Below are 26,650 nucleotides of genomic sequence, written 5' to 3' on the forward strand. Positions count from 1 at the left end.
TGGTACAATATTAGCTACAGATTTTCACAAATTATTATAGTTCAATAATGATGAAATAAATTGAGTAGATAGCGATTGTAAAAATATTTTATGTAAATATCACGATTTTGCTGTCACAAAAACACATGGTCACACATTTATAACACGAAGCATATTTTCCCGAATTACAATTTTTCCCGGAAAAAGATATTGAATGGGGTCTGATCCACCTTTTTGACGAATTTGTGATTACAGTATACTCAATATTTAAATAATAATTTACAAATTATTAGTTATAGGCTGTTAGTTAATCCGTGACCTATATTTCTACATGATTTATCCTTATTTTTGTATATTTCTCCAAAAATGAATTTTAACAACACAATCTCAGTACAGAGATCCAAGTTTTGAATATTGAAAAAATAGAAAATCATCATGCAAAATTGTATGTTTCCTGTGTTCTGACTTGGAGCACTTTTCGATTAGTTTCTGGCAATATTTCTCCAATTTCCCAAGAATCTTCTACATTAACATTAATTTATTTCTCTTGTTATTGGGTGACCTGAAATGATGCAGTTATCGTGAAATATTCCTCCACTTTATACAAACTTCTAAAACATGTCTAAACACTTCTAAACAATTTCCACACAGAAAACACTAAACATGTAGAGGACACATTATAAGAAAATTTTGTAACCAACTATTGTATGTAATTGTAATTTATCTCATATTTTCTGTAATTGATGTAGTAGTTTTAGTTTTTTTGAGGGGGAATATTTACTCTATATTTATATCTATTATATTTATTTTATATCTTGGATTTTCTATCCAACTTATCGAGTGCAAACTCAGTACATAGCTTATTACTTGGAAAAATGAATGTAATTACATTTTGTTAATACTAGTGTTGATGAATCAAACCATTGAAAATCAACACATTCATAATAATAATAGACATTATTCATTCATAATAGTAAATTAATAGACCGAAAATAATCAGCTTATGACCATAATAATTTTTCAAGATCATTCAAGCACTCGAACCTCATCACCTATCCAAACCATCACCTATTCAATGTAAACTTGAAATTCATCTTTCAGTTTGTACATGTTTCTAAAGGTGCGTACAGATATACGCGCCGTGAACATGAGCAATTCACTTTTTATCAGCTGATGCCAAGCTTTTTATATCTGTATCTTACCGTTTCTGTAAAAATACAGATATAGTCAGCTGATTAAAAGTGAATTGCTCATGTTCGCGGCGCGTATATCTGTAAGCACCTTAATACTGTTATGATTGAAAACTCACCTCTTGCGGTGTGACGTGTAAGGAACTGGCATTTGAATTCATGGAGGCGATGGCTGGTGAAGTGTAAGCCGACGAGAAGCCCACTACCATTGAGCCCAGTGAAACTGACACAGCCGCCAAAACCTGTAACAATCGCAAACAAAACTCCAGTTTCAATTTGAGAGATCGCTATTTAGTAAAATTACTCAGGGTCTGTTTCATACTAACTATAATAGTTGAGTTATCTTATAATACTGGAGAAATAGGAAGGAATTTTATCATTTCACATATTTCGTTCATGTCATTCCGTATAATTGTACTGTAATTTATACCTATACCAAAGAGAAGGGATGCTTGGTACTGAATAAAGATTATTCATTCCATGCTCTTACTCATACTTACACTTACACTTTGTTCCGTTTGCCTCACATAATCAGTGCAGTTGAATTATGAAACATTATTATTCAGCCATACATCACACTAGTAGCAAACGACTTTTCTGATATTCTTCTAGCTATAATTTTTGAATAACTCTTCGAATAACATTCAGTTGAAAATTATTCTTTCGATGTATTGGAATAGTACTTCATAGAGTTTGATAATCGTGTAACAACTGGAACTAGTTTCCCGATTTACCAATAAATATGTAGTTTCTCAATAATAGTTAGTTTCTTTCAATGTGGATATTCAACACAATATCTCCTTCACTACTTCATAGGTAAAAACAATAATTTACGTTTTTACATAATAGTGGGGTTCTCATTATTCTCTCTATATTCTGCAACGTTCCATTATTACGAGGATAATTTCTGTGTATATCTTCAAAGATAAAATATTACTCTAATTCTAAAATTTCTTTTTTTACTAAATTGGACAAAAATCATGAAGTGTAAACGTAACCTATTTTTGGACAATCTCTATCTAAATTTGGGAAATGAACAGTTTTAGGCTTTAAGCCTGTTGTTCCATTCCCAATCATAGTTGAGAATGATATTGTATGTATCAATGTATTAATAAATAAGTAAATAAATAAGATTAAAGTATTCTTCTGTCTATGTTATCTTCCAGGGACAATATCAAATTTTGGATTTCAAAAACAATGAACTCAATTATATATTCAATCAGAAGTATAATGGTTTAAAGTAAATTCACGCTAGAATCATTTTGCTTCCTTCCTATCAAAAGATAATGATAATTGAGAGTTCATGTCACGTCGTTGGTGAGAACCTCTCAAGTTCTTCCGTTGTTTTACCTTGAACTCCTACGATGAATTGATAACTTTATTTCAATGTTCCAAATAAGAAATAAGAAACAATGGACAAGATCATTGAAGACTGTCCTCTGTAATGAGACCTGTAATGAATATTTATGCGCTGCAGTTTAATCAATGTCATGATTAATACAATCGTGTTTCATTCAACTTTGCATTTCCTACCTGGCAAGCTTTTCGATTTTATTATATTTAATCAAGTATCTTCTAGTGTGTTGAAAAAAAATCTGACAAAATCTCTCTGAAAATCTCACTCACACAACTTTCCTTGCTCATATTTTGAAACTACGATCAGACTTCTGTATATGTGTATATATAATAATTGTTTCCAGAGTACTTTTTCCTTTGTGTAAATTGTAAAATTAGATGATTTTTTTAGTCGTCATTTTTTTAAAGTCGTCAAAACAGCTGTTCTACAGATGAAATATCTCGACTATGTGTTCTTTTCATGAACTGCGCTACCTACCTACCTACCTCATGCACGAGAAAGAGGTTACTAAGTCCATTTCTCAAGGATGGGGTGGACCCTCCATTAGTTCTCAGAAAGGAGACTCATGCCATTTGATAGAGCTGATAAATAACTATACAGGGTATGAATTTGAAAAAAATCGGTCCAGTTATTTTTGAGAAAGTCATGAAAAACATGGTTTTATAGTAATCATCCGCCATTTTTATGGTAATTAATGTTCATGATAATAGATAGATTGAGATAGCGAAAAGATTGAACGATAATAATTGGATTAGAGAAAAGTATAGCAATCAATAAGGTATATGAAATAGCACTCTACCGGTATGTTTGAACATATTTTACAAAGTTCTCCTGTTTACTGTAGTAAAGTGATTTCCACTGAGATTTCAAAAGTCTGCAAGATTCATGTTAGTAGGCCGATATCCAGTAGATTTGACTTATTCTTAATCAATAGGATGCAATCCAATTTAGAGGCGAATGATTACTAAAAAAAATTATAGTGATTGAAAACATATCTGATTTCATCACTAGCTTCTTATTGGGTTATACATGCTTAAATTTTACAACGGTGTCAAGTCGCTCTTCTAGCGTACGCTTTTATTAAATTGTTGGTCCATCATCAACCAGTTCATTGCTAATGAACACGTCTTAGATAAATGTAAACATCATGTTCAAAATTACTATTTTTGAATAACTTTTCAAATTTGTCTCTTTCATTCTACTCTATGCATCAGATTTAAACTATATTCAATGTCTTTATGACAATAAAATATTTCAATTACCCGGATAATTTCTAGTAGGTAGTCGATTTTTTTTTATAAAACATTTTATTTTCTTGAAATTTAAATTATCAATCAACTGCTTCAAGAAAACAACGAAGCTGATTTCTACTGCGCAATTGATAAAATTGAATAAGTTTTAATAGTAGCATAGGCAATCAGAATCAAATCCATTATCAGTTTGGGTAAAGATTTCATCATTTCAGTTTATCTTTTATGATTACTTTGAATATTTTCCCAATCGTTCAAATGATATTTATTTTAATGGGAATATAAATAAGCTATTGAATTTGTATGTAAAAACTCATCTTTTGTATCTCTTCTTTCGTATAGAAAGGTAATTAGATATGTAAAATCAAATTAATAAAAACAATATAAAAATCTTGTAGCACCCTTTATTAAAAAATTTAAAACGTTAACTAGTTTTTTATATTGTTTTTATTAATTTGAACAAAAGTAGCCCATATAAGTAAAATGATTTTATGTAAAATCAATTATTGAATACTGTAATTGTAATTGGATAATAAAGGTTCGAATTGAGAAAATATTAACACCAATACCAATATCAAATAAAAATTAGTTTTGTCACAATCCAAATATTTGTCATGTAGGTACTGTTGGAACTTAAATCTTATGGTTTATACATTTACAAATCATGATCAGAAAAGTACCAACAGGCCTAGCCCAAAACCTTTTCTTTTGAGAATTTTGATAAAATTGGGTCAAATATTATAGTATTTTTTTAAATGTATTATTAATTCATATTAAGTAATTCGATTGAATTAGAGTAAGTGGACTTCAGGAATCTTATTAGAAATTCAATCCCAAAATTCAGTCAATCGTAAATTATTTATGTTGATACACCCAATCTATCTCCCAATCGAAGTTTCTAGATCAACAGAATTATGTTACGTAATCAATATTTGAGACATCTATTCCTAATCGTTTTCAAGAGATGCAATCACTTTTTCTTTTTATGTTTGTTTGACGAGGTATTTTCAAAATAATAATGGCCAATAAAATAATATCTATTTATTTCTCCTAAAACTTGAATCATCTTCACCACTATAAATATATTTTTAAAGTCTGTTGAAATATTTGATAACCCTGGTTGAAATGTATATCGCTCAGTAAGTTTGATAACTGATGATGTTATTGTCATTATTATTTATTACCAATAAAATAGTTATTTATTTCTGCTAAAATCTAAATCATCGTTACTACTACAACGATTTCTATGTTGAAATATTTTTTAACCCTTGTCGAAATTTGAAGTTTTGACAAAGTTGTAGGTTAGATAATGTGATTTTGATAAAAAAAATGTATGAAATGGAGTCATCCAAGTACCTGTGACCAGGTGAAGTTGACCTCAGCCGAGCCACGGCTGGGTACGTGAATGCTCGGATGTGTGTCCGCACGCAGCAATCGCTTCATTTTCCCGATATTCACGCGTTCCTCCTTGGTCAGCTCTTTCAACTGTACAGTTTGATCTAATCACCAGAACGATTCCAATAGAAAACCACCGAAATTAAACAGACGAATCGAGTTGGGGGATGTGAACAGACAAATATATTAAAAATCAACTAGCACCGATAATCGACCACTGGAGAAGAAAGGAGACTCCCAGTGAATTTATAAGCGCTGTACCCTCTCCCCGCCACTCCACTCTTGCTCCCCTTTCCCTTCTGTTGACAGCGCGCGCGCACGCACACGCACACACGTGTGTTCGAATGAGCTAAATACCGTACAACACATATAAGTCATTACATTAATATTTTAACCATTATTCAACTTTCTAGATTGATTACTTAATTTTATTGTTACGTCTGTTTATTTATTAGTTAATGTTTATTATGTACATAGTATGTCGTGATTTATTCAAATTTATTTATCAACAATTTATTAGTTTGGTTCTCATTCATTTTTCATTATTCTGATATATTGTGCTGCATCTTCTGAATCATTATAATTTGTTGTATTGTTGATGTCAATTATTAGTATGAATGATCATTGTCATTTCTATAATATGTTACTCCCATATACATTTGGTTGATAATCAACGGTTGGTTGATTGATTGATTTTTAGTTATCAGACAAGTGTTGGTTAAGTTTTGTTTGAGATTCTTTTAGCCTCTTAGAAGGGTAGGGTATTTACTTTCTATTCGCTTATCTTTCTTAATCAATAGTTCTTGGTTTTAAGTTTCATTCACTATGTATAAAAATTCCATTTCAAACTACAATGAAGTCGATTACTGTTGAAAATTTGATGATTTTATATTATAATTTGGTCTTTTATTATAAATATAATTTGAAAAATGTATTATTATTGCTTTTTCAGACTGAGAAATATAATTGAGAGTAGATTTAATTGGGGAAATATGAGAAAATTCTAGAACTAGTTGCTTCAATTACTGAGCAATAGATTTATTCCATGAACACTTGTGTGGTGATAAGTTAATAAGTATCATGGTTTCTTGGTGTGTCGAACTCTGTAGTGAAAAATATCATCTACAACTTTCAAGGATGCGAATCCCTGTACTTTCCCACAGTTTATTACGGTGTGAATAGATTTTATTTGTGCAATCATTAGCAACCAGTTTAATTCGGAAAGCACATACTCTACATTTTATTAGCCTGCACAGTTCATTTATTTGCCCAGTGCATGTTTCAAAGTATATTCATAAGGTTTGTGGTCATGCCGGTTGTATGTTCACGTTCACTTAAAGAGTACATTAACTAAATTAGAAGATTATCTGTTGCAGAAGTTATAGACATTCCCCTTTCAGTCTGGACATGAAAATTTGTCCTTATATATTATACTATTGAATTCTACATTCAATCTTGAAAATTTCTGGAATGAAAGTTACATGGCTATTGGATTAAGGCAAACTCCCATAAATTGTGTTTTCAATTGGTACATACTGATGTAATTAATTGAGTGCATCTGATTCTTTCAATTATTATTGTAGTGCTAGTAAGTGAAAGCAAGATGACCTGGATTAATCTTTCGATTTAAATATTCAGATAAGTTCTAATTACTGGATTCTAAACTTATTATAATATTGAATTGAAATATTCGTACTTGAAGTTGCAATAGTTTTGTTGTTTGGCTACGAAATATGTACAATACTTTTCTCATTAAATATTTCCATCAACTTCTCCCATATATTACAATACCTACTCTCATCTTTCGTACAATTTTCTTGTCAACGAAATATTTTCATCAAGCCAACTAAGTTATTAACCGTTAACTATATGCCTTCCCTTATTAAATATTTTTAATACTACAGAATATTTTTTAACAATTGATTCCTTTCAAATCAAATAATATTCAACTTCAACAGACCTTTCCCGCCTTTCCCCATGTTTCTAATATCAATGGAGTCTCCTTTCTTAATTTTTCAACACAACACAAAAACGCGTGCGTTTATTTAGAATTATAGGTTTTCGAGAGCCGTTTCGCGCACTTCAACTCTGGCTATTCGACCGCACTGCAACTGACTAGCTTCGACAGCAACGCCGATAAATCAGACCTATTCTCTTTCGGTACTGCAGCCGACAAACTGAAGCATGAACTTTCTTTTATCTCATTCAAGATTGATAGACGGATCTGCTTATCAAAGATTATTTCTACTGACATCTTCAGCTACAAAGATACGAAGATAGTTTTTCTCATTGGCATTTCACATTCCACACCAATAAATTGGCAGAGTTTGAAAGCAGTACCTAGTGGGGTTTCAAGTTCAGAGGAGGAAGAGGGATGTTATAAAACACATTAGGCCTAGTTCCAAAACAGTAGCCTATGGGCTACTATGAAGCGAAAAATGAACTAAGGTTATTCGGATGTCATTTCTCTTCTTCTTTGTCTATCATTCACTGCTATAGTGCTGAAATGTTTGATATTTTGAAATAAAAACTCAAATGAAATTGTTAAAATATTGGAAATTTTCGAATATACACTTTCTTGAAGCGAAAATTGGAATGAAATCGTTGAAATGTTAGAGATTTTGAAATAAATACTTTTTTGAAGCGCGAATGATTGTTTACAGAATTTATATCTATGCAATATGTGTAACCGCATTGATTTTATTTGTTATCGACGGGAGTTTATAAGAGTGTGCAATAAAACAACTCGCTAAAAATGCAAGAATGCTTGAAATCTAGAGGGAACCTGGAGAGATTCTTCAATAGACACACAGTTTGTTTGTATTGCTTCTGCGAGGTGCTAAAATTGCTATGCAATAAATGTTGCAAAAATAATAGAAACCGTTGATATCGCTTCATCAGTTTGAAAATATTTTTTTCCAGTCCACTGACTTATATTTTATAATAGTGTATCCTTTAAGTTTCAGTTATCCATTTATTAGTACTCTAAATAGAAATCAATTATAGTTGAAATTGATGTATAAACGAACAGTCTTCTGGGAATTTTTAGTCTCTACAAACCACTCTTGTACTATCATTTTAGTACCTCAACTAATCTGACATGGTTCATCGTGAATTTCCAATATTCTGCAATCTTGAAGGGCTTCTTCTCAGATGTCGCGAAAAGAAATCGGCATCATTGCTTTTCTAATCTATCTTTTTGTTGTTGTGTGTCGTCATTGTATCCAGTTTGGAAGCCAGACAAAAAGCCAGAAAATATCAATTTCTCATATTTAACCAATGTAAATATTCCAATTACAAAGTACCTATTAGCACTTGAAGTATTCTTATAAAGTATTAATTTTCTATTTTCTGATGAATTACTTTCAAGCCTTCAACTGTCAGACGCCCATATTTATTTATTTATTAGGTTAGCAAAAACAATACGACGATCGGGAAAGAAATACAGGCTATTGCCCAAAACTTCTCCAATTTCCTAATTGAGTTTCAAATTGTCCAAATATTATAAATAAGGTTATGTCCATTTATTGGGTGGAACATACACAAGATTAAGGAAATTATATAAGATCTTCCAATTATCTAATTATTTCATGTTATTCCAACAAAAAATCAACAGTTGAATGAACTTCTATATATAATTCATTATTACTCGTATATTCTGTTCCAAAATTCGCTGCAAACTTGAACCACTGCGTAGTTAAATTTTGATCCAAGTTGAATTTGTTTACTGCTTAACAGTTTTACTTTAACGGTTAACTATTTTTAAACTCCTATGAGAAATGCAATATTGTAAAGCTATAATTATAATCTGAAATAACTAGCTATATTTTTCAATAGGAAGTATGAAAACCCAATCACATTTCAAATCACGATTTGAAAAAAATCTAGTCGTATCAGGCAACCTTTGTCATTTCTCCAACGCTGTCCAGTAATGAAGGATTTTGAAATTGATGTCGTTCATACGTCGCTTGGACGTCGGACGCTTATATAGGCCTAATAGGTGATCAAATAAAATGATTTATCGGATTGGATGCTATTAGAAGTGCGCATGACTGAGGTGTCCTGTACTCTGCTGTGCAAGAACATAATGTTCGGTCGCTGCAGCATAATTTACGATAGGTTCGTTGACCAAGCGAGTTGCGACTCTACACGAGAGTCCCTTGAAAGACGGTCAGGGCAATGAAAGCTCAATTGGGTCGGGCTATTGAAGAATAGTATATTATAGAATAGTATTAGATATTGTAGTGAGGTGAAGTTAGTGAGGCTTGTTCTGCAAATGCTGGTGCATTTTACACGTGCGATTATGATCGATATGCTGGTTTAGTGTATGTACCGCTCAACCCAATTCCAACATATATATTATAATATTATGCTCGCACTGATTTATCTACCGTCGTAGTAAAAGTATTTTTGTTAACAAAATTTCTCTCACCCGTTCGTTGGCTTTGATGTTTTTTCATTCATTATCGGCTGTCGCCCTATCTAGGCCGGTCGTCGCTATTATTATTTACAGTCTTGTCTTAAGGGCGTCAAGCGACCGGTTAATAAACAGAATTTCATTTGCATTACCTACTTAGGCTCTAGGCACCTTGCATCAGTCAGAGAGCACCATGCAGGTAAGAGGATGCACTTGGAAACTGATCAATCAATCTTTAATGCTTGTCAAATAAATCCTGACCAAAGATAATATTGTTTCCATGCTTAAAAGTCATTTATGTGACTAAACTAGTCAAATACTTATCAAATGAGTTGTGAACTAAAGAAAATATTGGTTTCTACGCCCATTACTGTAGTGCACAAATTTATAGCTGAACTTATTGAAAAGTTTGCAAATGAGTTGTAAACTTAAGAGACTTGAGGTCTCTCAGTTTATTGCTAAACAAATACATAAACTATTGAAGTAATTTGAGTTTGAATTCTATGATCTTCTTGCGTGCTTTCAATCTATATAGACTTTTGTACACATGTACCCAAGGTATTTGGATGAATTTTTCACAAGATTCATAATTATTATTAAACGAAAATCCCAATTAAATGCTGTAAATCATCCCGAAGACTACTGCTACTGCAAATATTGAAAACAGGGTAAACAGCTAGATGGAAATTTGATGAACGCTACTATACAAAAATTATTTGTCAGCCCGGGAATCGAACCCAGTACCTCCTAATTGCCAGGTTGATTACAGGGTTCGATTCCCGGGCTGACAAATAATTTTTGTATAGTAGTACTCATCGAATCTAGCTGTTTACCTGTTGTCAATATTTGCAGTTAGCAGAAGTCTTCGGGGGGATTTACAGCATTTAATTGGGATTTTCGTTCAATAATAGTTATTCATTAATTAGCATTTGAACAAATGCAATTTCTAATTTGTTTCCATCTGTACACAAGATGATTTATGATACGAGTTGTAGATGCACAGCTTTTGTACCGTTTGGAAGCATACTTGAATCTCTTAGCTGTTCAAGAGTGACTGTGTCTACGTGGTTCAAGTAGAATGCTTTCGGTAACGTATAATGGAATCGTGGAAAACATGCTTAATGATAATAATCTATTTGAATTACTTGTTGTAGGTTGAATAATGAATGACCTGAAGTACAAATCTATTCAAACGATAGAACTTCTTCATAGCAATAGAAACAATATTTTTACTATAACTATGACCGATATTTTCCATGTGGAAACCCTGTAGATCTTGCTGCGTTGTTTATAAACTGAAACAAAGTTGAGTTGAGATGAAAGTTGATTCATTTTTTAGGGTACTGTATTCATATTGGCTGGTTTGATTAGGTATTTTGTTTATTCGTGGAGCAAGTCCAAGTTCATGAAATTTGGCAATGACTACTGTTTGTTGGTTGGAAGCACGCGACTTGAATGTTTAGAACAGATTCCCTGTGACGTCACAATATTTTCATTGAACTGCATTCTAGAAAATGAAACTAGTAAAGTATAACCTATAAGTATTATTGATGTTGATTTTAAACAAGTTAACTTGGCCTATTATCTTCATTGAACTATAGAACAACAATTTACAAATTGTTGAGTAAGAAATATAGTCAACAAATTGTTCCCATGCATGACTGTCAGATCTCACGTATTCCAGTCTGTTGTTGTCCAATATTAGTTAAGCGATTTTATTTTGTAACTACTGTATACCTGTATCATTGGAGTAAGTCTGCATGGAATCTACTTTTTAGAAATGGATGATTTTGTGAATCACAGTTTATTATTTATTAGTTATTTTTATGTAACTTCATATCACTCCTCAAAATTAGTTCAAAATTAGTCCTCTTCATTTATTTCTTCAAAAATTGGACAAAAATCATGAAGTGTAAACATAAACTTTTTTTGGACAATTTCTATCTAAATTTGGGAAAGGAACAGTTTTGGGCTTTAAGCCTATTGTTCCTTTCCCAATCATTCGTAATTGAGAATGATATTGTATCTATCAATTTATAAATAATAAATAAATAACTACATATTCCTAAACTCGTTTAGGATTAGGATTAATCCTAAGCTGGATTAATCCTTACTCCCTCTGGAAGTTAACGACGATTATCTGATCAAGTATTTGATATGAATTGTTATATATTTGATAGGTGACTTGGCAACATAACAAGTTATAAGTTACAATATCAAATTCATGTGGAGGTTATAAAATATACAGCAATTATCGACACGTGTCAATATTCTAACACCCTCTCCCTCTCGTACAATATCAAGTACACAGCCACTTCCTACACACCGGTAAAAGCACCTGGGTGACACCGAACTGTCATTCGCGAATAATTACGAACCTCTTTCTCTTTCTCTCTCACTCAATCTCTTCTCTTTTGAAAGAATTTAAGAGAATCTATGTTACAGAAGCTTTTGGATATTCACATAAGTATCATTTCCATGCAGAAAAATCTCTGATAATGATGGACCAAATTCAGTTTCGAAACACTTAGTCAGAAATTATGAACTTGACCTAGAAAATTGATTGACAATTGAAGGATTTGAGGGTTTTGAATGGTGAATGAGGTACAGCAAATAAGATAAGTACAAAAGTCTTCCATCGAAGCCTGTGGTAGCACTCTAGATGAAAAAACATAGTGTTTAGAATACTCGTTCAACATGTCTAAATGTCTACTCGTTTGTCTGCATGTAGACTAAAATTGGATTTTCTCAAGGATTAATAACTTCCACCGATAGATGGAAAGATCAGATGATTTCCAAGAAACTGTTTCGTTTAATTTACTGCAAATCTAATATTAATCGGGAATTTCGGTTCATGAACTTCTTTTACCGGAAAATATTGGCATCTTTGGGGAAACCCTGTTTCGAGTCAAGCTCAGCATTATAATGCAAGATAACCTTGACATAGAAAGTGAGAGCTTAACTAAAAGCGGAAATTGAGCGGAAATATTTTTGTATGAACTTGGATTCATATTTTCGGGGAATACTGGGAGCTCGGGCTCTTCCGGAAATCTAGTCAGTTCTTCTAAAAATCTAGTTAGACGCGTGGGTTGAAGTATAGCAGAGATATGATATTATGCGACGTGCAAGAGTGCAGGACAGGACCTTCGATTGCCTGCTAACGACTTCTTCCCACAATCATGACCGGCATTTAAACACTTCTGCTGGTGTCTCACGGTTGAAAACCTACGCTTTATTACCTGATAACTGTATTGTAGAACGTTACTGCTAATATTGTTATGACTTGATTAATTTTGACAAGTGATTTCATTCAAAGGACCTGTCTGTTCGAACTAATTTTCTGGTCCACTCTCACTTTCTTGTGATCATCGCACTCTACTACTATATTTTCATGAGATTCTCTATCTTTTTAGCTTGTTATCTACCTTATTGAGTTAATTTTCTCTTTTGCATCTCTGTTTTATCCTTGTTGCTCCTCGTATCGTTCCAAAACATTTTGTTTTCGGTTTTGGACTTGATTTTTCAGAAAATTTCACATTTCTTCCAAGGAATGTTTTTTATATATGAATTATTTATTCTCTTCACCTCATAATACTCCCTACGGTTATAGTTGAGCACAAACTTTAATACTTTTCACATTAAATAGTACAAGGAGTAAGCCTATCACAAGTTTTTCTCTCCCGGTCAGTGATTTCTTGTAAAAATAATAAATAAAATGAATAGAATGCTTTTTACGCTCACTATCATCTACTATCTTTGTTGGTTCATTTAATGTTATAATTTATGCTGCTATTGATATCCAAGCTTGCTTTGTGTGAATCTCTCCAACATTTTGTATTTTCGCGCCAAAATAGAATTTACTATTTTTCTATTTACTATTTTATCAATCGACAGGTATGCTGTCCTCAATAACATTTTTGTAGTACAGTAATACAGGTTACTCGATTGTTTTTTAATCACACATTTTGAATAAGATAGATGCATTATCGGATGATAAATATATCATATAAGTTGAGGCGTTCCCAACAAACTGTTTTAAAAGTCTGACTTGAGAATTATTTCAACTACACTGTATGTTCAGACCAGGATCAGTGATAAAACTATCAGAACCTGCTTTGCAAAGCTTTACTTATCGTTCAATAAATTGTTTATTCTACTATCAGGTTCTTGCCAATTATTATATCTATCGTAATTATATCTTATTTTACAAGTTCAGTTAATCGGTTTGAAGCTAGAGTAATACTTTAATGATTTGTGGAAGTCTGTCGATTGGTGGTAAATCATGATTTGCAAAATGAGTAGTCTACTCGGTAATGTACTGATGGTGGTCTAGACTCTAGACACTGACCACTGGCAAACATGTGTACTAAATTTTCTCAGCCGTCGTGAGATACATATTTAAGGTTAATAGGACGACGGTTCTATTCATCGGCTCTTGTTGCTTTCCAATAATTTTGAATAATCGGTTATCACTTGTAATCATTTACCATTCACTTTGCAACATTATCCTATATTTGGATGGAGTCCAGTCCATGCAAATGCTAATGATGGCTCATGGCATTGTTGCCTCGAAGAAACACATTCACACATGTGTGTTTATTTCATGCTCATTTTCTACTAATATGAAGTGGGAAATAATTGTCGGTGAACATTATAGTGCATGGTACATGCCATTTATGATTTATAAGGATATGCCTTACTTCTTTTCTCTTGTTCTTTTATCAAAGGAAGCGGAAAAAAGTAAGTTCATTAGAAAAGGAACGCAAGGAAAATTACTGTCCCAAAGTGTAGCTTTTGTCTATTATTGGATATTATTTAGCTCTGCTGATTAATTATCAGTAGTTTGCAGTTTTAGTAATGGATCATCCACCTTTCTGGTGTCCAGTAGACTGCTACTTATTAACAATTTGCGATTTCTCTCTAGTATGTTGTACTTGTTTGTCTATTTGTGCATTAGTGTAGGTGATATTGTGATATTCATATTGAAGAGAAGAGTTGAAGAAAGATGAATTCAAAGACTCATTCTTTTTGAAGGAAAGAAAGTATGAAGTTGGTCTAAGGCTTGTCGCAAAATAAGACGTGACGTGACATGACATGACGTGAGTTAATATTATATGAAAATATTATAACGTTCACTGTGAGACGAAGCTAGCACGTGTGAACATTATAATTCTAGTTACACACACATCGACTTTTGGACGTAAGATTTTTTGCCGTCCTTATAAATTGTACTAGATTGAACATAACTTGACAAGCATATGATGTGATCATGTGTTTGTCAACTTTCATTCAATCTGGTAGAATTTATAAGGACGGCAACAAATCGTACGTCCAAAAATCGATGGGTGTGTAACTGGCTTAATATGTAATCAACTTATCTAGGAGACTCATGTCACGTCACGTCATGTCACGTCACATCGCGTCTCAATTCGCAACAAGCTTTATGTATTAAGAGTTTGCAACGATTCAAAGTTTTTAACTCAATCTTCTTCCATCTATTTCTTTCCTATTTTCATCTGTATCAAATCGCAAAATTCGTTGCTCAACCTCTGTCCAATTGCTAATCTAAAGAATATACGTGAGTTGTGACTGACCTGTGGCATAATAGCGGCCAGACTGAGAGCGGTGGGTGGCTGCTTGTGTGGTTGGGGGGGTTGTTTCTCGTACTCTATGTTGTGCTTGTCATCTCGCTCCATCTCCGAGTAGGGGATGACCACGGTGGTGGTGAGTTGGCCGGGCACCTTGTCCCTGCACTCGTCAAGGCCGACGGTCGGGCTGGCGATCAGCAGATTCAGTTCCTTCATGTTGGGCTTGGCGGTCGCCTTGTTGTACAGTTTGTGCTTGTGCACGTTGACTAGGAGCTTGTTGGTGAGTAGTGTGGCGGCGGCGGTGTGTTTGTCGGTGAGTAGGGTGGCGGTGCTGGCGACGGATGCGGCTGATGAGGTGACCGACGAGAGGGCGCTTGGGGGCAGTCGGTGATGAGCGTAGCAGATTTTGGCAACGCCGCCACTTGCTTCTTCCAGCTGCTCCTCCAGCAACGATTCTTGCGACGAACTCTGCAATCACACAAACAATAAAGTCATTCAAAAATTAAATTCATAAATTAAATGAATAAAATAAGTTCATTCATGATTGAATTTAATTAATTTAATACAATATTTTTCTTGTTGATCAGTAATTACTAGATGCGTAGTGAGTTAATCAAGTAATACTGTAATACAATAGGCCTATTACAGTATTAAGAAAACTTGGGAAACAATAAATGAAGCAACGGACTCCATCAAACATAAGAAAATGATATTTTCTGATATACGGGGTATAGATAAACAAATAATAAAATCAGACAAAAAGAAAGAGATGGCTGATGAATTCAATAAATATTTTAGTTGATGTAAATGAGTACTAATTCATAATATATCACAATTATTCTCGAATTTTAAATGTTCTCTTCACTGATGGAAAGAACGATATTGATGGAAACAGGACCGATTCTGCGAATTAACTTTCCAAGCACACACAAATAATTGAATAGACATTTTGTGTCTTTATAATAATTCACAGCAGTATTTGCTGTGAATTTTTGTCATTTGCAGCTTTAATATGTAGAAGATTTCGAATTTTAATGTTCCCCCCACTGACGGAGAGAACAATTGATGTAAACAGGGCCGATTTATGAGATAAACTTTTCAAGCACACAGAAAGAATTGAATCTGCAAGAGTTGAGACCTTTGTTTCTTATATACGCGACTGATCAACTAATTTTTAAGCCTTCCTACCACTCAATTCCTATGGAGTTGCAAGTTAGTTGTAGAGTTGTATATGAGATATTTGATGAAAAAAATTCTTCACTTATAAATTAATGTTACTTACTAAATTACTTCACTTCACTTTTATTAATTTGAGGATAAAATATATACCGTGCCAATTCTGGATATGATCTCTTCAATCACACACACTAACATATTTGTATCATTTCAGGCGATTTTGATTAATCTCGAACTTGAATGTCCTCTCTACCACCCAATCGATTATACAGAGACTTTTTTGTGTTGAACTGTCCAATCTTACATAAAGAATTGAATAAAAATTTGTAGTTTTTTTTCGAATTCCTTTGAATGCCTGTACATTCCTTTGAATGTACAGTATTCTCTTCTACAAGGACTTCAATATTATACAGGGACCGGCAGAGAAAGAATAAGGTTTCAAATTGAATGATAATCGATGAAAAAAATAAGACTATAAATAATTTCATGCACCGATTTAAAAATCAATTCTCTTGTTATTATTACAATTAAATTATACTGTTATTTTATAGTTTTAAAATATAATTTCAATCCCTTTCTTAATGTATTCTTCTATAATCGTTATGTTTTTGATTATTGTAAGACGAAAGTTTTATTCCCGAAGAAGAGGTTTAAAAGTATGATAAAACGTCATGAGCATTCATTCAACTATACTAGAGCGAGAAATCAGCAGTTATTTGTACAAACTGTTGTAGGAGATAAGTACAGTATTTTGTAGAAGTGATGTTTTAATACAAACTTTGATGATTTAATACAAACATAGATAAGTTATGTAACAATTTCTAATTATAAAATTGTTTGAATAACAAATAGGTTTCTCTCTAAAAGGCCCAATTCTTAGCTACGTTTAAAAACATGAAAATAAAGCAGCACCGTTCAGCTTGGAGGATTATCTGTTGTGAAAAGAAATTTTTTACCTGAAACGTATTGTCTTCCAATTCCCCAAAAATATTTAAAGTGAAAATAACACGAAATTTGAAATAAAATCCAATTTTTCACACAATATAACACTTCACTTATAAACTGATTACTACCATAGAAGAATACTAATGTAGGATGAATACTAATCTTTTCTCCAGACTAATACACTATTGAACAACTTGAGACACTGACAACTGCTGAACTAGGATTGAGGACCTAACTGCCAACTTTGAATGTTCTATAATGAGTATCTTACAGTTATTTATTGAATTATTGAAAATAGATTACTATTTGTGGTCAAACTTCTTATCGGATTCGTCAAACCTGTTTGCCCATTAGCATCATTTTAGTTGGGAGTATGACTAATGGTCATTAAGACCAGAAGGGGTTGCTCTTTTCTTATGAGTCCAATCTTGGGAGGAAGTTCGATAACCTAGATTTCCCAAATACACTTCAATTTTACTATCAATCTATTTTGGTTAGTCATTGAGCAAACAGTAATATTATAACTCGAAAGCCCCAAAATTAAATTATATTGAGAATAATTTTAGATTTCATTGTTACTTAGTAACTTTCTCTGAATAGATTAATTATTCTTTTTGTATAGGTAGTTGAGTAGTTGATATTGTGGTGATTATTCATATTAATAAGAAGATTAAGAAATTGTCAAAAACCACAAATTTATTGAAAGTTAGAAAGACCGGTTTCGGTTGTTACGCCGAATAGTTTATCAGAGATTGACAATGGTGTTACAACCGAAACCGGTCCTTCTAACTTAATAAATCTGTGGTTTTTGACAATTTCTTAATCTTCTTATTTAATAGATTAATTATTCATACCATATTGTTGAAGTTCCACTATTTATAATGCTACACTTCCCCACTCTATAATATATAATACATAAATGCAGCTATTTTAAATGAACATGCGGAAATGTTCAAAATGGATTGTACTGTTTACAGTGTATTTTATCCCAATAAACATTATTCGAATTTGTTTGCAAAGTCAACGTGCTTTTATCTGTAATATATGTTTTGATACTCATTGTAAATATGATATACCGTATCACGGTTATTTTAACTTAGTTCTGCGTTGACGCTTATAAATCTTTATAGGAATTATTGTTCAACATCATTTTGTTTATTGCATCTTTTGTCATGCATGAAACTGAAGTATTATTATGAATAAAATACATTGTTGTAGTCTCGAATAATGTATCAGGAAGTTGATTTTTTCGTAAAAATTAGACTGTTAATGAACCCAAGGAAATAGTTGAAATGGCCTTAACCATTACATAATTAGATTTATCATTTGTTGTGAACTTATTTCCAATGTGAAGATTCGAATTAAACCTCGATTCACATGTCGGCCTCATGATAACCTTTTATTCATTCTCAAAGTTTCGTAATTTTCATATTTCTGACATGCTTTTTATTAGCAAATGGACACGTTGAGAGTACATGATCAAACAATTCAAATACAATTCAGATTCAATATTTTCTCATTAAACTCTGAAAACTGAACGTATTTGACTCAATATATATAATCTCTAACCATAAATTTTACTTCTTTTCAAGATAAAAATCGTTGATTGGGAAATGATGAAATAATGGTCTAATTGCATCATTGAAAATATCAAATTAGCCTTTGTTTAGTTATAAAAGCACTAAATTATGTAATGACATTTTGGCTCTACATGAAATACCGTACTCCTATTTATATAAAGTACTGTAAATAAAATTCAAATCATGAAACCAATACATTTTATTACATCTCTTCTTATTAGTTAACAAATTTTCAACTTATTGATTTCACTGTTTCTGATCTCATCCCAGGAATATTATACAGTAAACGTTAACATCATTATTGCCTCGAATTTCACATGATTATCTTACATTAGTCGGTTATTTAATCAAATAACTAACAGTAAGTAGACGGCTAATCCTTATAAGTTGAAACTATTAAAGTGATTAAAAACACATCAATCATGCCCTGTGAATCTCATTTAATAGTGAGTGAATCCGAAGTTAATTCAAAATTGAGAATTCTCTATTGTGTTTTAATTTTACTTTAGATCATTTTACAAATTCTACCAATCTCATAGATTAAAAATAATAATTTGTAGCTATCGACAGGAAATCATTGGTAGTATTAGATTTCAAATGTAAATGACAATTTTTGAATCAATTTCACAATTAAATAACTAGTTTAATAACTGTTGTAGTTCAGACACTATGTTACTTGTAGATATTTGAAAAAAAAACACTTTTTTTCTTGGTGTATTCCTCAGGCTGATGGAGCTCCTCCTCAGGAGTGAAATGCTTCATCTGAAGTGAAGTATAGTGAATAAATCTGGATTGAAATATAGGCCTTTGCCTCGGGAGTACCTAATTATTTCCTTTCTGATGTTTGTGTGTGTAGAAGTGATATTTTGTTTTTTTCTTTTTCACGACATTAACTATGTACAGACTTTTGTATCACTTAACTATTCAGACAGTGTAATAAATATTATTTTTTATATTTTTTTTTGTATGAACTACATCAAAGTTATTATATAGTGTTTCGTAATGGAAAGCAACATCAACTAGTTCAAGTCTTGAGTCTCATTGAATGACTTGAATAGGTCTCCTTTACTAAGATTAGAAACAACTTTTATTCTCAGATGGTGGCTTTAAACTAGAAACTTTCCCTCCCACCTAAGTCCACAGAAAATAATTGTAAATAATTAGACATTATTATTGATCGACATTAAATAGACAAAAAATGATTTATATAGCATTATGAATTTATACAATTCGAAATCTAAATATTACACTACCCCTGCAGTTAATCTAAATTCGAAACACAACTTTGAAGAGAAAAATTCACAAATGAACACAATAATCAATTATTGTGTTCTATTCAATCGAAATCAGAATATTCCACCACAGTTTCCCTGAAGTAAATTGAAATTGGAATCACAACTTTGAAGAGAAAATTTTACAAATGAACACAAATAATTAATCATTGTGTTCTGAACAAATCCTATTCAGTTTAAAACTTGGATTCCCCATCCCAAAATACAGTCCTATAATTATAAATTATTGAAATGAGAGTGAAACTTACGTGTTTACAAGGTGTATAGTGAACTAACTGTCACTATAGTTGTCACAATCGTTTTGAAACTAGGCAACTTTGTTAGGATGTGAGCTGTTGCGACTTGAGATGCACACTAGACACTGCACAGCTTCCGTACAACACAAGACGATTAGCGGTTGTTAATAACGATGGACACGCATTGAGTGGATGGATTATTGACTGCCGATGAGATATATATTGTAATAAGAGCAAGAGAATGTGTTATCGGGAGAAATGTGTGCTTTTTGCATGGGGTCGCCTCAGATAACCTCTTGACAGCATCAGCCAGCCGTAGCACCCAGGCGTGACGCAGGGTGCCGGCTTTGGAAGGCTTCCATGTTCTCTCTAATTTGATCGATTTCTCGCCAATTAACACCAAACCAGAAGACAGAAATCACAGATGTATCAAGTTCAACGTCACCATGCTCTTGGAAAACACTTCGCTAGATCCGCGCCTCCACTCCTAATTGCCTAATTCTGTCCATTCGGCTTGTGCGTGTCTGTTAAAAATAGGATGCCCCTTCGGAATCGAGTCTGTTAGGAGAGGGTGAGCTATGTTTTTGTGTACTTTGTATCACAAACAATGAACAAATATGAGAAGGAAGCAACTATGAAAAATCTTTGTAGTACTATGAAGCACAAAATATAATTCAAATATATTTTTGGTGTGATAATTGAAAATCTGTATCCATCTATAATTGACCGAGCGAAGTGAGGTCTAAGATTCAAGTCGACGGTTTGACATTTCTCTTAATGTTTATATGTTGCGCATTTACAGCGAAGCGCGGTTATAGATTTTCATGAAATTTGACAGGTATGCTCCTTTTTTAATTGCGCGTCGACGTATATACAAGGCTTTTGGAAATTTTGCATTTCAAGGATAATATAAAAGGAAAAAGGGGCCTCCTTCATACGACAATATTAGAGTAAAAATCAGACTATAGAGTTATTCATCATAAATCAGTTGACAAGTGATTACACAGATGTGTGGAGAAGCCAGTCTATTGCTGTATTTCCATAAGCTCTATAGTTTCAATCAGGTACTTGTGGATGAGAATACTGCGTGAGGTCTACTGTTCACAGAACTACTAGTATAATGAAGGAAAGAATTGGCTTATAAACGTACGGGATAGGAAATTCACGAACGATGCATCATCAAGTCAGAACTACTGGACTGATCAACTTGAAATTTTTCATTTAGATCCTGCATTTACCGAGGATGGCTAGGCCTATTTCAATTCTTCAAAATTCCAGATCAAGTTAACCAGTTTGTCAAGTTTCTAATAAGACCCTTGCGGAGCACGGGTTACCTGCTAGACTATAATAAATCCTCCATAATAATGAAAATCTGAGGCCTTTTGCATGAGAAAATTCAAACTAATGATATTAGTAGTCAGCTGGTTATTAGGATAGGTCTTTCCTAAATATTAGCTTGTATTTTGTCATGCAACAGGGCCCTCAAGACAGGCGCACACAGATCGTCATCGGACGGACATCGTATAGATATGCGCACTCCTATTGAAAACAATGCATCAAATCTAATCGTCCGATCCGTCCGATGCGCGCCGTCCGTCCAATGACGATCTGTGTGCGCCTACCTTTATAGAGACACCTTTTAAAATTTTTTGTATTGATATATTATAGAAGGAAATTGTGAGATGGGTAGATCAACTTGGCAAAAAGAAAGAAAGGCATAAAAGGTACTGATGGACCTTTACCGTGAATGCCCAAGATATCATAATTGAATTATTCTGGTGGACCAGGTTAAAATATTCTAGATAAATACCTCTATAAATTTTATTTATTCATGTTTCTTTCTAAGGGTGATGCACATTATGTGCTCTAGACTTGTGCGTGAGTAAAGAGGCGGTTGATGATTATAGTTAATAATAATCAAGTATTTATCATATTTATAACCTTGACATCAATTTGAATATATTATTTAAAATAAAAACACAATTTTTCCAATTAATTAAATTCTAATAACAATAAATTGTTACAGTTAAAGGTCAACAAACAAATACATTTTTTCTCGTAGTGACGACATAATAAATCTCACCCTCTATGATATTCAAAGAACAATAGTTTCCTACTCCAAGAAAATTGAATGACATAAAAAAAGAGTGATTGATATTACCACTAGGTCAGACAATAATTTATTACTAATTTTTTGGTTCATGAACGGTCGACCTTTTGCATTCGTCTCCGGCATGAAAGAACATTTCGCATAAAGAGATTTCCCATCAACATGTTTCTACAATATTATTTTGTAGTAGATTATTATATAAATGGTGATAATTGTGAGGAGTTTATCGTGATGTGCAGGCAAAGTGATTTTCAAGAGTAGCTTCAGAGTAAACTTTTACGAACTTATGAAAGATCGTTTTATTTTCTCCGATACTGTACACAGACTCAGTGTACTGTATGCGGGGCGATGTCAAGATACACCACCGTCAAAGTCAGACACATCCATCCTAGCACTAAAAATCAGTCTTGTTTTGGCGGTGGCTAGTTTTGTCGTTCTTGTGCTGAAAAAGAAGTGTCTTGTTTTGGCGGGGCGAGTCCGTGACTAATTTCTCTACCTGGAAAACAGTCTCTGGTTGTCGCTATCTGCTTTTGACGCCTATGTCAGAATATCTTGGAAGTAAACTGGTTTCAATTTTGGCACAGACTGTACTTTCTTTGAAATATTCTGTTTATAACTTAGAGTGACTGTAGAAGTGTGTGTGTCACCACCGTTAGACAATACTCCTGCGTGACATTGTCTCTTATCTCAACCTTATTATTTTAGTTCTATTGCTCACTCTCCTCCTCACTCTCTCTCACCCCCTCCCTCACACTCTCTCTATCACTCCTGCGCCTTTCGCTCTCGCTCTCACTCTGTCTCACACACACACTCTCTCTCTCTCTTACCCGGTTGTGTGCTAATGTTCTCCTTTCTTCAAAACCCCTCAAGGTTTTGTTATTATTTCATAGAATGCTTCAGACATATTATCTTCAACCTATCTTGAATTTGACTTTCCCATGCCTAGATTTGTAATTTTTTGTGTCAATAATATTCATTACTATCAACTCTTGCTTGTAATATTGTGAATTCCCTCATTCCACTGAGTAGGATTGTATAATATAGTTAATGTAGCATCGTACTGGAAGTTTGATGGTTGAATGTGAGAGAGGGCCGGCCGTGCAAAAAAACTAAAACTGCAATTCAATTGAATCCTCACTTCTTCACTTTCTCACTATAGGCCTATATCCCTCAGAAACACACTCTCTTGTAAAATACTCAATCCCCTACACTGAAATAATTTGACTCCTTCAAGTTAGGTGCTCCCAACTTGATAATACCGCCCGTCGTTCTCTCAATAATATTTGTTGAACGAGAGCTAGCAAGTTCTTACTTTTTACTCAAGTTCAAAGTTGTTGCCAGTCTGTGGGTTTGCTTGTTTGTTTGAATGCACTACAATAACTTCAGAAAGAGTTGATCGATCAGCTTCAAATTTTGAACACGCACTCTTCGAACCTTTTTACAGATCAAGTTCGTTGAACAACAAAATATTTTACTCACTTCTTCGTCCTTTTTCAGGATATAAAAGTAACATTGAAAGTACTACATGAGACAAAATAACTTGCTCCTGAGTGTTGCCTGACTATTATCTTTCAGTAGCATACGCGTAATATTAATGATACAAATTGTGATGGCAGTTGCTATGTCGTTGGTATTATTAATTTGACAAACTTTGAATTTTGATTCTGAATCATCTACCCATACGGAGAAATCTATGAAGTTCTATAGATTCACGTAGGCCTACAGCGTAATATTAATAGGAAAACAGTTTGATGTTCCTTTTCCCAAGATAATTTGACAGTGGGCTCCACTGGGATTCCTATTCAAATTAAAAAAAAATCTGTAGGTAGCGTTGGATTAAACATTTTCTTTGGGAAGGTTTAATACAAGATTCAAATAAAGAATTTCAAGAGACAATGAATGGTGGAAATCGCTCATCAATGTATCAAACCACCGTTTCAAAGATATTCACATTTTAGTGTTGAAGTTTTTGGATATCTGTGATACAGAAATATTGCTCGCCTAGAACAGGATAGATTATTCATCACATTCTCATTATTATCGTTCCCTAGCAACCTATGTTAAGCGTTTATGTAGTCGCTGCTAAGAGAGATTTATGTGATAGCTATATACCTGAATAATAGTCAATAGTCAAAATTCTTTATTACATATTCTTCAAGAATAGCAATTGTTGTCAAGAATAAAAAAAAAATATATATATATATAATTAAATATATTTGAATTGTTTGTTTTCACAATTATATTTTTGTTCACTGCCAGTCTGTCTCCTGTTTCAAGAAATTCACATAGTTCGTACATGGGCCTTCCTTTGAGAAACTCACTAAGTCTTTTTTTCAATGTCACACAATCCAGCCTCTTTATCTTCTCCGGTAGATGATTCCACAGTTTTCTGCCCACGTATGAAGGTTTCTCTTCGAAGATTGCAGTCCTGTGCCTTGGGAGTACATAGTTGTCTGCCTGCCGAGTGACGTATTTATGAACATCTGTGCCTCTTTGGAGATTTAGTCGGCTAACATGGGTGATGACTTCCATGATATTGTAGATGTTGGTCACCGTCATGATGCCGAGATGACGGAAGGCATCTCGACATGTCTCCTTTTGTTTGAGACTTGCCAGTGTATTAAATACTATTAAATACTATATTCGACTAAACAACGAGTGACCCAGAAGTGAACTTGCCAGAGTATTTAATACTATTAAATACTATATTCGACTAAACAACGAGTGACCCAAATGAAGCGATTTAAAATATGAAAAAAGAAAGATGGGAATGCGAAAATATTATAATATTTGGAACTCCATAACTTATCATTTAATTAACAGACATTTATGGGATTAGTAATTTTCTGGAAAACACTATTAATTGGTAATAATAATTTAGCAATATTGCACTAATAGTTTTAATTTTAGATGACTCTCTCCTGGATTATTGAAATCTGTGCTGGAGATTCCTCAGTGATTGCTGCATCATCTGAGAAAACCCCGTGAAAGTGAGCTCTGTTCGAAATTAACAGAATGCTCAAGTATAGACATTTAGAAGTAAACAACCATTTCATTTAAATCGTTTAAATAATTAAATAAACCATTTCATTTAAATAATTTGTTCATTGAAATCGACCCCATCAGTATTTACTCGTGAATTACCGGTAGTGTATTGTTAATGTATCAAGATTTGAGAAGATAATATAAGCATCTTATTAGTTTTTCTCTCAATGATTGTAATGTATGGCTTAATTTCTTTTATATAATTATAAAAATATCACAGTTTATTACATTCCAGTTCAATTATCTTGTTTCACCATCCATTTCTAAGTAGAGCTCATGAGTATCGTAATCTTGCCATACAATTACCATACAATAATTGAAGTTGATTTCATTCAACTTTAGTGGCGCCATTTCACCAAACTGCTAGGGAGGGGTGGGGCAAAAACCAAGAGGTATTGGGGGGGGGGAGGAATACCCCCAAAGGATAGAGGGACCTGGGTTTTTCCCCATAAACGTTACATTCGAAGATGTTATTATATGCTTCATTTTTTTCCAGTTTTATATAAATGTGGTTGAAGTATCAATACAGACATATTATACATTATTACTTATTAAATTCAATCATGAAATATTTATTAGAAATTCAGGTCTACAGAGAGGCCCTAAAGTAGGAATACACTAAAACAGATTTCTTAAAAATCATGGAAAAAGATAAATTTTTCTGTTACAATGACAATTTCATTGGGGAAAATATTCTTATTGGAAAATAACTTTTAGTTAGAAAGCTAAAGATACATCAAGCTGTTTCCATAATTCTCAACAACTCTTTACATACATTTGATTGTCTGATTGTGCCCTTTGTCTTGCTTTCACTGTGACATCTTGCAACTTGTTAATTCTCACATTGAAATTCATTCAATAACTCACTTATTGTGCTCTGATCAATAAGTGTACCCATTCTGTATTCAAACTATACCACAGAGAAAAATATATTCTTTATTACTCTGTACCCATACTTTCAAGGCAATTTTGCTACATTGTTTATACTGTAGAAGGAACTATACTACTGCTGTTAAAAAAAGTATTAAATTTTCATGAGACTCTAAGGATTCGTGTAGATAGACCCGCATTTTCATTATTTATCTGATCC

At 33.0% G+C, this 26,650-nt stretch overlaps 2 protein-coding genes across 6 annotated transcripts in view; one reads left to right on the plus strand and one right to left on the minus strand.

Annotated features, from left to right (window-relative positions):
* The window catches only part of LOC111043368 (RING-box protein 2), a 79,801-nt gene that overhangs the window by 11,933 nt on the left and 41,218 nt on the right, over positions 1-26,650 (plus strand). The gene's annotated exons all lie outside the window — the stretch shown is intronic.
* Positions 1-26,650, minus strand: part of LOC111043366 (facilitated trehalose transporter Tret1-2 homolog) — a 45,254-nt gene that overhangs the window by 8,688 nt on the left and 9,916 nt on the right. The window contains exons 1-3 of one of the 3 annotated variants that reach the window (XM_022328293.2): positions 20,418-20,611; positions 15,183-15,644; positions 1,289-1,411 (exon numbers count right to left, since the gene is read on the minus strand). In XM_022328293.2, the coding sequence (XP_022183985.1) occupies positions 1,289-1,411; positions 15,183-15,392 (333 nt within the window). In that variant the 5' untranslated portion in view covers positions 15,393-15,644; positions 20,418-20,611. Of the gene's footprint in view, positions 1-1,288; positions 1,412-5,132; positions 5,276-7,131; positions 7,296-15,182; positions 15,645-20,417; positions 20,612-26,650 lie in introns of those variants that run through there. The other 2 variants (XM_022328294.2, XM_022328292.2) reach the window with 2 other exon arrangements.

This window comes from Nilaparvata lugens, chromosome 1, assembly GCF_014356525.2.
Source record: "Nilaparvata lugens isolate BPH chromosome 1, ASM1435652v1, whole genome shotgun sequence".
Taxonomy (NCBI): Eukaryota; Metazoa; Arthropoda; class Insecta; order Hemiptera; family Delphacidae; genus Nilaparvata; species Nilaparvata lugens.